Raw genomic sequence first — 13820 nt, forward strand, 5'->3', positions numbered from 1 at the left:
TATCCAGACTTTTAGCATGGATTTAACAATGGATAACGTCGTTTCTAACATTATTTCCAAGAAAATATAATTCAACGAAAGTTAGGTACTATATACGTACGTACCACTCAAACTCCTCATTCCCTAATAGTACTTACCTGTGTTGGGTGTACTCGTATGGGCACAGGAACTTTCAGATTTTATAAGGTGTGGCTTAGTTCAACTCTGGGGCCATAACAAATGATCTCGTGCTACAAACGCAGTGACAAAAGCGACTAACATCCTTTCCATAACATCGAACTATACTAAGCCTCGATTGGTAGAAAAACATACCGAACTTACTTGCTCTCATCGCGGCAATTGTCTGACTCGTTTCTGTAATCAAAATGTAACGAAAAACTGGTACGAGACTAAATAACTTAAGCGTAGGGTATTTATATCACTTAATAGAAAGATGGTACCGAGCTGAGCCTATGAACTAAATTCAATTTAATAATTAGCTAAGTTAGATTTAAGATAAGATTATATAAAAAGATAATAAATATCTTATTCTCTAAAGGATATTATTAGTTGTTAAAAAGCAAGAAAGTTAACACTAGAATATTAAAAAAAACTATTTAAGATCTACTTTTATAGAGAAAAAGGAAAGCTGGATTAAAGAAATTAATTTATTAAAATTAAAAAGAAAGAATCATGCTAAACTAATTCTATAAAAGAGTTCTATTATTTAAAAGCTAAAAGTAAGCCAAAAGTTCTATCTTTCCGCTAATTCTACAAAATTTAAGAATAGTACTAAATAAAAGCAGAAGGAATAAACATTTAGATACCTATTCAGCTGTTGATAGTTTTTTTTCAGTAATTGGTTAGTTATAAATACATTTTAAATACCACATATAAATAATTTTTAGGTTGTGTAAATTAATGAATGTTAGTAATATTAATATTAGTTAGTGTATATTTCCAAAATTACCTTCTAACGTCTTGCAAGCTCATTTCCAGTGATGAGGAGCCACTGATGTCCAGATAGAACAATTTGTATTGAAAACTGTTTGTGACTGGTGTACTGTATTCTGAAGGTGCACTCGTTGACAGTAAATTTGGGTCCACCTGGAATGTATAATATTATGATTTTAATAATAATAGTCCATGCTGCATTTTTCATATAGCTGGGTAAGCAGAAGGTAGTGCTATGATTCTTCGTTCACCACTTCCCAACCATTTTTTTAGATATTGCCTATTGAATGGCGAAACTCAACGCCTTTGTCATATTATCAGAGTCAAAAAATGAAAATAATTAATTTTTCCGAGTGGGATTTGAACCTAGAACCGTAAGTAAAAACATTTTTTTAAATTATACTAGTAAATTTGTATAATAGGCTGTACACTATTAGTGAGGAACTGGTACCTATTACGTTAACTATGATAACAATTTTAAAACATATTTTAAATATAAACACACAAATATTCTCATTGCAATTAAAAAAAGTAAATAGAAAAAATATACTAACTGACCTTGTTCTCTCTAAGGTTCAAAAATCTTAACGAATCCAATTTATTAAGCATGAATTTAGATATCATAGTCAAATTGTTCTCAGATAGGTCTAAACTTTGCAAGCTGTTCTCCAAACCGGCGAATGATGAAGGTGACAGCTCCGTGACACCGCAGTCTCGAAGGGACAAAGTCTTAATCTTGGCGTTGCGGAATGCATCTTCCTGGAATAGAAGAAAATTGTATGAAATTAGTAAAAATCATTGTTTTCTATAGCACTGTAGTAAAAAGTTATTATTTTCAGTTATATTATAGTAAATATTCGTTAGTTTGTTCTAGTAATTTTTTCTTTTCTGTGGTCAAAGTGCTTGTGATACTTTTATTCACAATTTTATACAAATTTGTACTTTTTTGAACTTGACAAGTATATACATACTTGCATTTGTATATACACATATTTGTATATGCAGTAAAAAACTTATAAACTTATAATATATTCTTAGTATCTTAGTACTATAGTTGTATGAAGGCCAAACAAAGGAGAGTACAGTAAATCTTGTGCATAGAAATATGTAGAGGTCTCATAATTGTTTACAATATGATTCTGCCATTCACTTCCAAGTCGTTTTATGTGCATAGTTTACTTGTAAAATGTAATCTTTAGCATATTTTTTTTAGGTTAACTTTGTACCTCGTAAATAACAGGGTAGACGGAACCTAATGAATACACTAGGTTCCCTCAAAATCATGTTAAAATTTGAACGTAATTAAGGAGATACTAACAACATAAATAAATTGAACCCAACGCGTATAACAATTTAACATAGCTGAATCAAAACAAAGTCATTTAAATAAATAAATAAAAAATAAAACGAATGCCTAGAAGAGGCGCGGGTTCGAATCCGCTATTTTAAAATATTTATATGTTTTGTAAAAAAGTAGTACCTACTTATATTTTTTATATTCAATGACTTACCCTTATTGTAAATATAGGGTTCCCATTCAAAGTAGTGGTGTTCAATATGTTGAAATTTTTGAATGAGCTTGGTAATAAAATTCGTATATTATTTTGGTCCAATCTGAAACAAAATATAGATTTTTTTGTTTAGTATCTGTAAAGTGTTATTCCACATCTCAGAACACAAGACAAATTTTTAACCGTTTTCTAAAAAAAAATTCAACCCAATAAAAAAGCCCAAAAATACGGGTTTGATACCCGTATATTTGCGTAAATAATAACTTTTTCCAAAATCATCAACTTTCCAAATAACCGTAAGATTGCGATTTAGGTGTAGTTAAGTTGAGGCAGTGGGAAACTGGGAACCTGGTTCTAAAATACTCCGTTCCCTATTCAGGCATGTCCGTTCCTTTATTAATTTCCGCCGATTTCTTAAGGTACTGTACGGTATGGAGTGGTTGAACTCAACGCCGCGTTTATCCTTGTGTCCCTTGTGCCCTTTAATTACCTATAATTTACTTAGTTCTGTGATACCACACTACATCCCATATATAGGGAAGGGAGCCTTATAAGCTTTCATTAAGCAATATTTTAGTTCACAACAAGAAACGTAAAACTTACTTCAAATAATCCAAAGATAATTTAACTCCATTCAGGTCGTGAGCCGGCGGCACTTGTTTTATTAGATTGTTCGACAGATCCAAGTAGCGCAGCTGGCGCAGTGGTGACAGCTCCTCGTAAGGGATCAACGTGAGCTGGTTGTCTCCAAGGAGAAGCTGGAAATGGAAATGTTAGTGGTATTATAGATTTTTTTTCGTTTCTCGCTATATGTCACGTGTAATAGCGTAGGCAGAAGGAATTTATTATTAAGATAATTCGTTTCCTAAATTTCCACAAAATTTTTGAGACATTGCGTGAGTGGTGGAACTTAATGCCGATCATCGTCTTGTTATCAGAGCTAGGAAGTAAAAGTAATTGTTTTTGTTAAGTTGTAATCGAATCATTAACCGTCGCATTTACAAACGGTTTACCGCTGAGCTACGACATCTTCAATAAACATTTTTAAATTTAAATATTAATTTTATCCAATACATTAATAAATATAATGCCCCATATAAAAATTTGAACCCAGAACTGCTATAAACACTATTAGAATTGCAATCCATATGTTTACGTCATTGAGGTTTTCAAATAAAACACATGCATGATCAAGTTTACTCATTAAGCTTTGATTACAGCGGTGTTTTGTTTTAATTAAACATACAGTACGGCTAACAAGTCTTGGCCGACCTAAAGTTAGCTGTAAATGCACAGATTAGATTTTAGAATTTTTCTTACTTTTTATTGTTTTGTTCCCGAGTAAACAATGGGTTAACGATCAGAAAATCTAGCTTCATTCGGCCACGACTTGTTGACCGTACTGTACATACAGATTAATTTGAAAGCCATGTTTAACCGCAAAGTAGATATGTCTATATTCATGGCAATACTGTTAATGAGTTTAATATATGAATAATCTATTTTCAATCAACCGTAGCGTATGGCGCTCAGTTTTAACGGACTATCTAGAAGCTAGGTTCGATTAGATTTTAGATTATTATTAATTCATATGTATGTACATAAGAGATGTCAAATTGTATTAAGTTGTAAAATAAGCGACAGTCGTAGCGACAGAAGAGAACACTTTCATTTCTCCGCTGTTAGACATAGCACGGCGTTGAGCAGTAGTGTAGTAAAGGAGGAGGGGGAAAAGAAGGGGGGGAGGCATCATGCTCCGGGCGCCGCTCATAAAGCGGCGCCAAATAGTCAGTAAAACTATTTAAACATACATATGAAATTATATTGTGTTCGACTGGGGGGCGCTGTAAAAGTATTTAGCCCCTGGCGCCAGTTAAGCTCGCTATGCCAATTAACATCTAAAAGCGATTTAAATATAAAATAATCACCAACTTACCTTATGTAGTCTGCTCATACCATCTCTGAAGACGCCACTGTCGATCACTGATAAGTGATTGCCGTGCAAGTCCAAGGTCTCCAATACTAGTAGTCCAGAGAACGCGTCCAGGGGAAGGCTTGCTATTGAGTTGTCAGCTAGTATTAGGGTTTGTAGGGAATTCTCCAGGCCTAACCAATTGTCGCCAACTATGTCTGTTATTTCGTTACCTGAAACAAATATTATTGTAGAAGATATAGAAAAGTATAGTTTGAACTTTAACGATTCCGAGTTCTAAGGAGGAATAATGGAGGAAAAATGGAGGAAGGAGAATGGGCAGACCAAAACGGAGATGGCGAGATGAGCTGGACCATTATAAGCCTGACTGGGGGTGAATAGCGCGAAATAGACCAGAATGGAAGAAGTGGAGAAAAGCCTTTGCCCAACAATGGGATAGTTTAGGCTAGGGAAAAAAAATTATTTCAGTGTTTCAGAGAAAATAGCTAGATTATTTTAGTATTCTATCTACATTATAACACAATAAATTTAATACAAATATGTTTAGTTATTCCGTATCTAAATGGGCAGGCGGTAACGGTAATCCTCGCTTGTGAATTCCGATTTAAAAAGTAGCCTATTAAGTTGTTCTACAACCCCGTTTATCTTTCAATGAAAGTCCCATAAGAATTTGCTCAGTAATTACGTAGATTAAGCCGGACAAACAGAAAACAGACAGACATATAAGATTAAAAAAAAAATGTTTATGTTTTCGTATCTTGTAAATAATTATATGAAAATATAGGAACTCTTTTTGAATTTACCGCATTCATATTATATGAATAACCATAAAATAACACGAAAAAAAATAATTTACAAAGTTTTTATTAAAACAAGAACAAATAACGAATATTGTGTTAGACTTTTTGTATGAGAAAATAATGTTTCTGAATAATAAAACATGATGTGGAAAACCCTAATGAACCGTCGAGGATAATGAGTTGCATTACAGGGAGTATAGCATGCCTAGGTTGTTTTATATGTAATTACACTATTCGTTTAGTATATGTATATAAATAATTATTCTTTGGAGTTTAGATATGTTAAAGTACCCATTTGGTAAGTAAAAGAGTGGGTGAAAGAGAGAATGGAGAAATAACTATTACCTTCTTTCTGTTTAAAAAAAACAAAACTCCGTTCTACAATTTCCGCTCAATTTTCGAGACATTACGTAATTAAGGGCGGCACTTAACGCAGCGTTCTATCTTTATTCTAGCGAGGAAATAAAAATAATTCATTCCCCCGACGGCACACCACTGTGCCACCAGGCTAGAACATCCCCTAAATCTAAACAATTATAAAATAAAACAAAACAATTGCTAAACTCATAAATTATTTAACAAATTGAAGCATAATATTATCATTTTGATAAGTTGAACGACAGTTTCGGGAGAAGCCGTCAAAATGTAGACACTAGTCAAGCAAACTTGAACAAGAACAATTTGCAACTCGGGACAAGCCATTAATTGCCGTCTCCCCCGAGACTAGAGACCGACAAGGCACAAGTATTTACAAAAAGCTTAAAAAGTACTATAAATAGTGGTAATGAGTTCTAATTTTTATGTTGGAAATGATTTTCTCGGGATGTTTTCTTTTCTTTTATTTAAATTTATTCTTCTTCATCTTTGGAATTATTAAAATTATATATTTTCAATAAAATATTTAATAGGAAGGTGTGACGCAGTGGCAGAGTGGTAGACTGTAAACGCAATTGTGGGTTCGATTAACTCTCAAAAGACAACATTATTTTCATTTCTGGTCCCTCCCCGGAGAACGAAACGACTGTTTTCCTAAAATATGTAGAGAAAATAATAATAAGCGTAGTTTTAAAAATAAGTCTCTGAACGATCGAATTTTATGTTATGTTAAAGAATACGACGAAACTATTGGACTTATAAATTTGTTATATTTATTAGGCAGGTCAGGTCAGTGTAGGAGAAAACTAAGAGAAGACTTCTGTAAATTCCTATGGGAATGGGTTAAAACGAACGTCACAAAAGGTATTTTTTTAGCATCACGCTGTACCCCGCACATAACAGGATAGACAGAGGGATCCTGGGAACTTAATGTTAAGACACTCCGTCCCCGTTAAGATACTTCCGTCCCCCACTTTCCATCGAATTATGGAGGCATTGCGTGTTGAGTGGTGGAACTCAACGATGCGTTTCTCCTCGTTACAAGAGCGAGATAACGAAAATATAACATATTTCATTTCTTCCACGATTGTATTTTTAAAACATTCTTTAAAAATATTAAATATATTGTTTTACCCTATTTTTAACAACACCAAAAAACCATACTAACCTAACCTACCTATTTCAAGCGAAACATTCAAAAGCGTCGGCTTCAACATTATCTTAACGAAAAATCTAGATAAAAAGTGTACGCAACATAAAATCCAGTCAAGTAGGTATTCAGCCAGAGCCATTGAAGAGGCCATCATCATAGCATGATTTAATATTTCCTTATTAAATTCCTTTAAGCCTCTACTACTCGTGACCATGTTAACCTCTTGGTCATTTACGATCGTGTATCTAATATAGAAAATTACTGGCATCCTAACTATTTTTATATAAAACAATTTGGAATAAAATGTGCTATTTTTAGTTTTTTATGTTATTTTATAAGACACTTCGTTCAGTTTTTAAGACATTACGTGTTGGAATTGTAGAGCGGAAAATTTAAAATAATTTAAATATAATCATTCCTCTGAGCGTGAATTGAATCCACAACAACTTATTATTATTTTTTTAACATCTCTCTCTCCCGCACGTAACACAGTAAGCAGAGGGAACCTGGGAATCTAATGTTAAGACATACCGCCACCCATCGAAACACTTCTATTCCCCACTTTTCGCCTAATTCTTGCGGCATTACGTATTGAGTGGCGGATTTCAACGCCGCACTTCGCTTCATTACCGGGGCGAGAAAATGAAAAACCTAAATGTTTCATTCCCCAGAGTGGGAATCGAACCCATGAGCCATGACGGTCTACTATTAATATATCTATACTAATATAATAAAGCGGAAGAGTTTGTTTGTTTGTTTGTTTGTTTGTTTGTTTGTTTGTTTGAACGCTAAGATCTCTGGATCTACTGGTCCGATTTACTTTGTTTTTGTTTTGTATGAAAGCTGCATTCTTCAGAAGTGCTATAGGCTATATAATATTACATTACACATATATACTAATAAATTAAAATACTTTCTAATTTGACATGCAATTTATTCTGCCATGTTAATAACAACCGTCGTCGCTACGCGACCGCGTCATTTTGATATTCATCCTTATGAAAATAAATATAATAGTCACTTTTAGCATTTCATCTAGATTGAAATTATATTTCTATAGAAATTATATTCTTATATTTCAAGCAGGCGTAGCCGCGTCCGGGTCCGCTAGTTATGTATAAAAATCATAATCACCTGTTAAGTCAAGCAAATGTAGCTTTTGTAGATATCTGAGAGCTCGACTGGGTACTACCATCAGTTTGTCCTCCCTCAGTTCCAACTCCCACAGTGTATTGTCGAGTCCATAAAATGCTTCATCCTGTATACTCTCTAGCGGGTTCTGGTTTATAGCCAGCCTGTACATACCTGGAATTTATGAGATTGAGATAAATTATTCTTTTGATTTCAATTTTACTTGAAATTTCGGAGATAAGTTAATTTTTTTTTCGTAATCTGTAGAGAATAGTATTTCGTAGTCTTTTTTTTTGAAAAACTTTTTAAGTTTTTAGTTTCAGACAGGCACATGGAACCTAGTTTTAAGACTGTCACATTCACTTTCCGCCCAATTTTCAACTCTGGGGTGTTGAGTGGCGATACCCAACGCCGCGTTTTTTTTTCTAATAGGGCGAAGAAATTGAGGATATGGAAATCAAACTAAACAAGAAGGTTAATTCAACACTATAATAAAGTGACATTTTATTAATTTCCTACATGATATTAAAAAGAATATAAGCTTAAAAGTCAATTCGTTCTCAGTTTTCCATTCATTTTTTCGTCTACACGCATTATAAATTTGTTACCAAGCATACTGTTCTTACATGAATACTTTTCAAATAACCATTTATCCGAATAGAAATCGAACCTACAACCATTACGAACGAACAAGTTCAATCAATCCAATCTATTTATCAGCTATAACAATAATTGTACACCACAAGATATACGTCCATATATATATATATATATATATATATACATATATATAAACAATTTGTTTGAGATAGTAATTAACTGTCTAAACACGCAGGTGGCTGTCGAGGACAATCTGGACAAACTTTAATGGTAGTGTTAGAAACTAAATAGCGTTGTTTGGACGTGACAATGCAATTTTAAAACTTTAACCGTTGTAAGAAGTTTTAATGTTAGAATAAATTTTAGAATTTTCTAAACGTATTCTCGATTTTTTATTTGACTTTTGTATTTTCAATATCTTTTTTTTGAAGCCAGTTGTGGCGCAAATTTTGATGCTTCACGCATCAAAATTAAAAAATAATATGTTTTTTAATTTAGTAAATAAAAAAATAAAAAGGAATATATATTTCATTAAAATACACAATCACTTTTAAGTTTTATTTGCTTCACGCTGAATCACGCCAAAGCTAAATGGGCAAATGCACACTCCCTTCCGGACTTTCCACCAGTTTCTTCAAAACATATGTGTAACATCATACTTTATCTTTGTATTACAGTGAAGAAATGAAAAAAAATTAATCGCCTAAATAAGAATCGAACCCAAAACCGTCACGCTTACAAACTCCTCTTATTACATAATTAATATTAATTATACTAATATTAATATTACTTCACAAATGTAAGTAATTTACATAATGACCAGCTATAAATTATTGACAATCTCTCAAGTGTATTAACAATACTAAATCCCAATAATCCCACTAATGCCATTATAGTCGGCTTCGTGCTACTAAATTAGATTATAATGTTAATTATTTTAAACTGCGGTTAAAGCTTTGATCAGTCAGTCGGTTTGTTGATTGAAATGGTTGGGTTCACATTACATTTAATAGTTGTGGGTAGTTAATAAAAAATCTCACCAGTAGCCTGAAAGAAATGAGGCTCCAAATCCCTAATCTTATTGCCAGTGAGCTGCAGCGTGAAGACCTTAGAGCTGTTGACAGCGGCCGGTACCCGCAGTATTGGGACATGGTTGCAAGTGACGAACCCCAAGTCACCAGCTGGCTTCGAACACGTGCATAGCGCTTGGAAGAGACAGGGTGGGTGGCCTGTGTCTACGTGTAACTGAAACAAGTGGAAATAGGTCAATACATATATATTTTGGTAAAATCTAACAATAATCGTTTTCCATTACATAGTAATTCAGAATTTACTAAGTCTAGACATTTTTCTACATTATCTTTATAATACATTTCATATAATGAATATCTTGTCGTAATTTAAGAACAAATCGTTGTATGAAATGGGAGACATTTCCAGATTTATAATATTGCCAAGAGATTGTATACTATAATATTTTTGCCGAATCAGTAATAAAATTGCTGTTCTCTATCTCTTCTATAGGCATCTTTTTACTTAAATATGTGCCATTTACTTTTTTGTCTTTGCTAATACATTAATTTAAAATCAAAGATAGTAGGTTCGATCCATGGTAACTATCCTTTTGATGTATTACTTAAAATCGATTTATTTATTATTTTTTTAAGCTTCTAGATTTTTCACGTTAATCTAGCGGGGTAGCTATCTTTTAAAATATTATGTATCTTGAAAAATGTCCTGAGGCCGTTATGCACTAGCGTGTGATTGTAAACGCGACGGTTGCGAGTTCGATTTGCACTCAGGGAAATTAAATATTCAATATTTTCATTTCGTCTCTCTGGTAACGAGGCAAAGCGCGGCGTTGAGCTCCGCCGCTCAACACGCAAAGAATTCAAAGAAAAGCTTAAAGACGAAGAGGAAGAAGAAATGGGAAACAAAACACCGACATTTATTTTCTTTAAAATATATTTAAGCCTTTGATTATAATAATTGATAAGAAAAAAGAAAAATTCTTTAAATAGCTATACAATTAATTCAGTTATTTATTAATAAATAATAATTTTGTATTACATGTAACGTATGGGTATATTTATTTAAAAATCAATCCAGCATTACACCGTGAAATTAAAGCGAGGCAATCTGGGCAAAATGGATTAACATATAAATGGCTCAGGCTTGACTGAAAAGAGACCACATTTATTGAATACTAAATAACATATAGTATTTTTATATGAACATTTTATTCTTAATTATTTTTTGTTAAGAAATAAAAAAGTTCATAAAGATAAAAAAATATATATTATTGTCATTTATAAGAGAAGGACACTAGTCCTTAATTAAAAATAGTATATTTTTCTCCCTCTGTTTTTGACTGGCATAGGCCCCATTTTACTGTTCTACTACCTACTACATTTACCTACGTGATGGATCCTAATTCATAAAAATATTTACTCAATTGTGGTTGCGTACTCGTACGAGGTCAAATCAAATTCAAAAATTATTTCTTCAATTAAGTTTTTACATGTAAATAAATACCTTTGAACGTCAAATCAGATAAAAATATTTTGTCAGTCCTACAGAAGATGAAGAGGTGGAAAAATAATAAATAAATACATATAATTAAACTACTAAATTTCAATAGAACATTTCAATACAAGTTTAAAAAGAATTTGACTAGACGCCTTACATAACTTATAAGAAACTAAGGTCGAATGTAAATCCCACCAGTTTATAGACTACTATAAAGTCGAACCATTTCTCTTTGTGTATCGATAACAATGTTAGTATTCCTTTCGCACTTAAAATGGTTATGTTTTATGGGAATTACTATTTTATTGATATGTATTGCTTATTTTAATTTAGCATAAACATTTAACTTCTAACTAAGCGCAACGGTTTGATTCCCACTTGAGGGAATAAATTATTTTTCATTTCCGCGGCTCTGGTAATTAGACAATGCGTGGTGTTAACTTCTGCATATGTCTCAAAATAAGGCGGTGCGGGGCGAACGAAATGTCTTGGCATTAGGTTCCCTCTGCCTACCTTGTCATGTGAGAAAAAGTGTATTTCAATTTTTTATAATTCCAAAAGGAATTTGAACCCATAAAACGGGTATGTACCAAATAATATTAAATTTAATATTAAAATACTTACTTCTAACGCTCGCGCCAATGACGCCCATATCATTAACAGAAATGATACTACCACTATGGTATACCCGAACTTGATTATCAGCATCAAACTCTGAAACAAAATAAAAACATTATAATTTTAGAATATTTTTAGATGATTTCTCTATGCTTAAAATTTTAAATATATGTATACTGAAATATGTATAATATAGTAATTTTAGAAACATTGCGTTATTACCAGATTGAGGAAATGAAAATAGTTCCTAATTCCGAGCGGGAATCGAATGCACAACCGTCGTTTACGACCTAAGATTTCTTCTCAAGTAATCATGCTTGAACTTCAATTAGATGAAAGCAAAGTCTACATCGTTTGATAAGATTAATTCTTATTTACTTAAGTAAAGACAAATTAAGTTACAATTTAGTAGAAGTTTCGCAACTCTCGAACTGATTAAGTAATGTATTACCATACGCAAGGACGACGCATATAAAAACTTGGTCTGTTTTCTACTAAAATATACGATTTTTTGGAAAATAATTAAATGTTTTTAATAAGTTTTTCGTAAAATTTAGTAAGAAAAATATTAGTAGGTATCACTAGACGGAAACCACTGTTAGGACAATCCGTTCGCTACTTTCGAGACATATCGGAACTTAACGCTGCGTTCTGTCTTTGTTACCAACGGACCTCAAACACCGCGTAAAATCTATATTCTAACAAACTTTTGAAATATTAAAAATACCTAGCACCTACATATGCAGGTATATATTTGAAAATGGAAAATAATGCCTCGCTTTGTTTAACCAAACTGAAATAAACATCAATATGGCCAGTTTCCAATAGTACGTCTGGTTTATAAATTGATTACTGAGTCGAGGTCTTATTATTATATATTTATCTAGATTCTAGTGTAATAGACTTGAATCTAGATAAGATATATAACAAATTCCATTACACAGATTTTAGGTCCACTTTTTGGTTCCACTTGGGTTAACTTTTAAAATATTTTCTTTAAATTGTGCTGAAGGCTCTATCCCTCTTGTAATGTAGGTAAAGAGAAACTAGTAATAAGCAATTTTCGAGATATTTCGAGTGGCGGACGCTTCACGCAGTATCCCGCATATGGCAAGGTAGGCAGAGGGAGGGAGAACTCAACCCATATTGTGTTTACTCATCTAAACAACTAAAGGCGTGGTTTATCCTGGAAAATACACATACTCCTATGCCGATCAGTGATATCCATTCGTTTCACTAAAAATGATGCATTTTGTATGAACAATTGAAAAAACTTGTGGTGGACTATTAACTATTATTTTTATATTATTCATAGCTTTTATGTTTACAGAATAATAATGCGACCGCAGTGATTCAGTAGGGAATTTCAATCCCATGCGAATGATTGTCAATTGCGTATCGTTGTTTGTATGTTATCTGTACGATTAAGATAGCATAGGTACTATATGTAATATATTTCAAATATATTAATTTATATATCTCAAGAATAAGAGATAGAGTTGTCTTTTAATTAAATTGTAAAACAAATAAAACTAAATGCACAAAAATAAAAAAGAAAACAAACCCAAAGTTCATATGAGTTAATAGTAAGAAGTCCGGATCCATTTTAAATAAATATTAATTTAAAAAATAGTGAGGCTATCATGGCGCAATGGAACACCTCTTTGTAAATTCGATGATTGTAGGTTCAGTTATCATTTGAGAGAATGAATTGTAATAATTTGTCTGCTTCAATAGACAAATTATGGTGTTACGTTCCAGAAGAACGAAGTCTCTTGTGACTAGGTTCTCTCTGTCTGCCCTGGTATAAGCGAAGAAAGCTTTGAAGCTACAAGAAGAATATGTTATGTACACAAACAAATGAAACGCTCAGTTTAGGCCTCGGGAACTATAACTAAATATAATTTTAATATATCAACGATAGACAAATTAAAAAAAACATACTGATATAATATTATCGTCCATTTTGAATAACTTTAACAAATCGAATTAATCAAATGTATTTGTATACTGTATCAATGAAATACACTGCGATTAGTTAAAAATTGTTTAGAAATTCAATTTATTTAAAATATAGTAGCGTATTGGTTAAAGCGTATAACTTTCTAATAAGCATGCTTCAATTCGTTAACGTTTCGCCGATCGTGTGTAGAATTATTTAAATTAAAATTAAACAATGAAATAGCTACTTTATTGCCTTGTGTTAAGGTTTAAAATTTCCAAATCAGAGTATAATG

At 32.4% G+C, this 13820-nt stretch overlaps 1 protein-coding gene across 9 annotated transcripts in view; it reads right to left on the bottom strand.

Moving 5' to 3' along the window:
• chp (leucine rich repeat containing G protein-coupled receptor chaoptin) overlaps positions 1-13820 on the bottom strand; it is a 59585-nt gene that overhangs the window by 13127 nt on the left and 32638 nt on the right. For 5 of the 9 annotated variants that reach the window (XM_085207458.1, XM_085207460.1, XM_085207454.1 and 2 more), the window contains exons 3-11: positions 11590-11679; positions 9477-9681; positions 7840-8010; positions 4381-4589; positions 3048-3202; positions 2445-2547; positions 1492-1692; positions 950-1086; positions 322-354 (exon numbers count right to left, since the gene is read on the bottom strand). In XM_085207458.1, coding sequence (XP_085063584.1) covers positions 322-354; positions 950-1086; positions 1492-1692; positions 2445-2547; positions 3048-3202; positions 4381-4589; positions 7840-8010; positions 9477-9681; positions 11590-11679 — 1304 coding nt within the window. The remainder of the gene's footprint in view (positions 1-321; positions 355-949; positions 1087-1491; positions 1693-2444; positions 2548-3047; positions 3203-4380; positions 4590-7839; positions 8011-9476; positions 9682-11589; positions 11680-13820) is intronic. The other 4 variants (XM_085207462.1, XM_085207457.1, XM_085207461.1 and 1 more) reach the window with 1 other exon arrangement.

The sequence above is a fragment of the Heliconius melpomene genome, chromosome 3, assembly GCF_056956725.1.
Source record: "Heliconius melpomene rosina isolate 202511_hmr_F chromosome 3, ASM5695672v1, whole genome shotgun sequence".
In the NCBI taxonomy this organism is placed as follows: Eukaryota; Metazoa; Arthropoda; class Insecta; order Lepidoptera; family Nymphalidae; genus Heliconius; species Heliconius melpomene.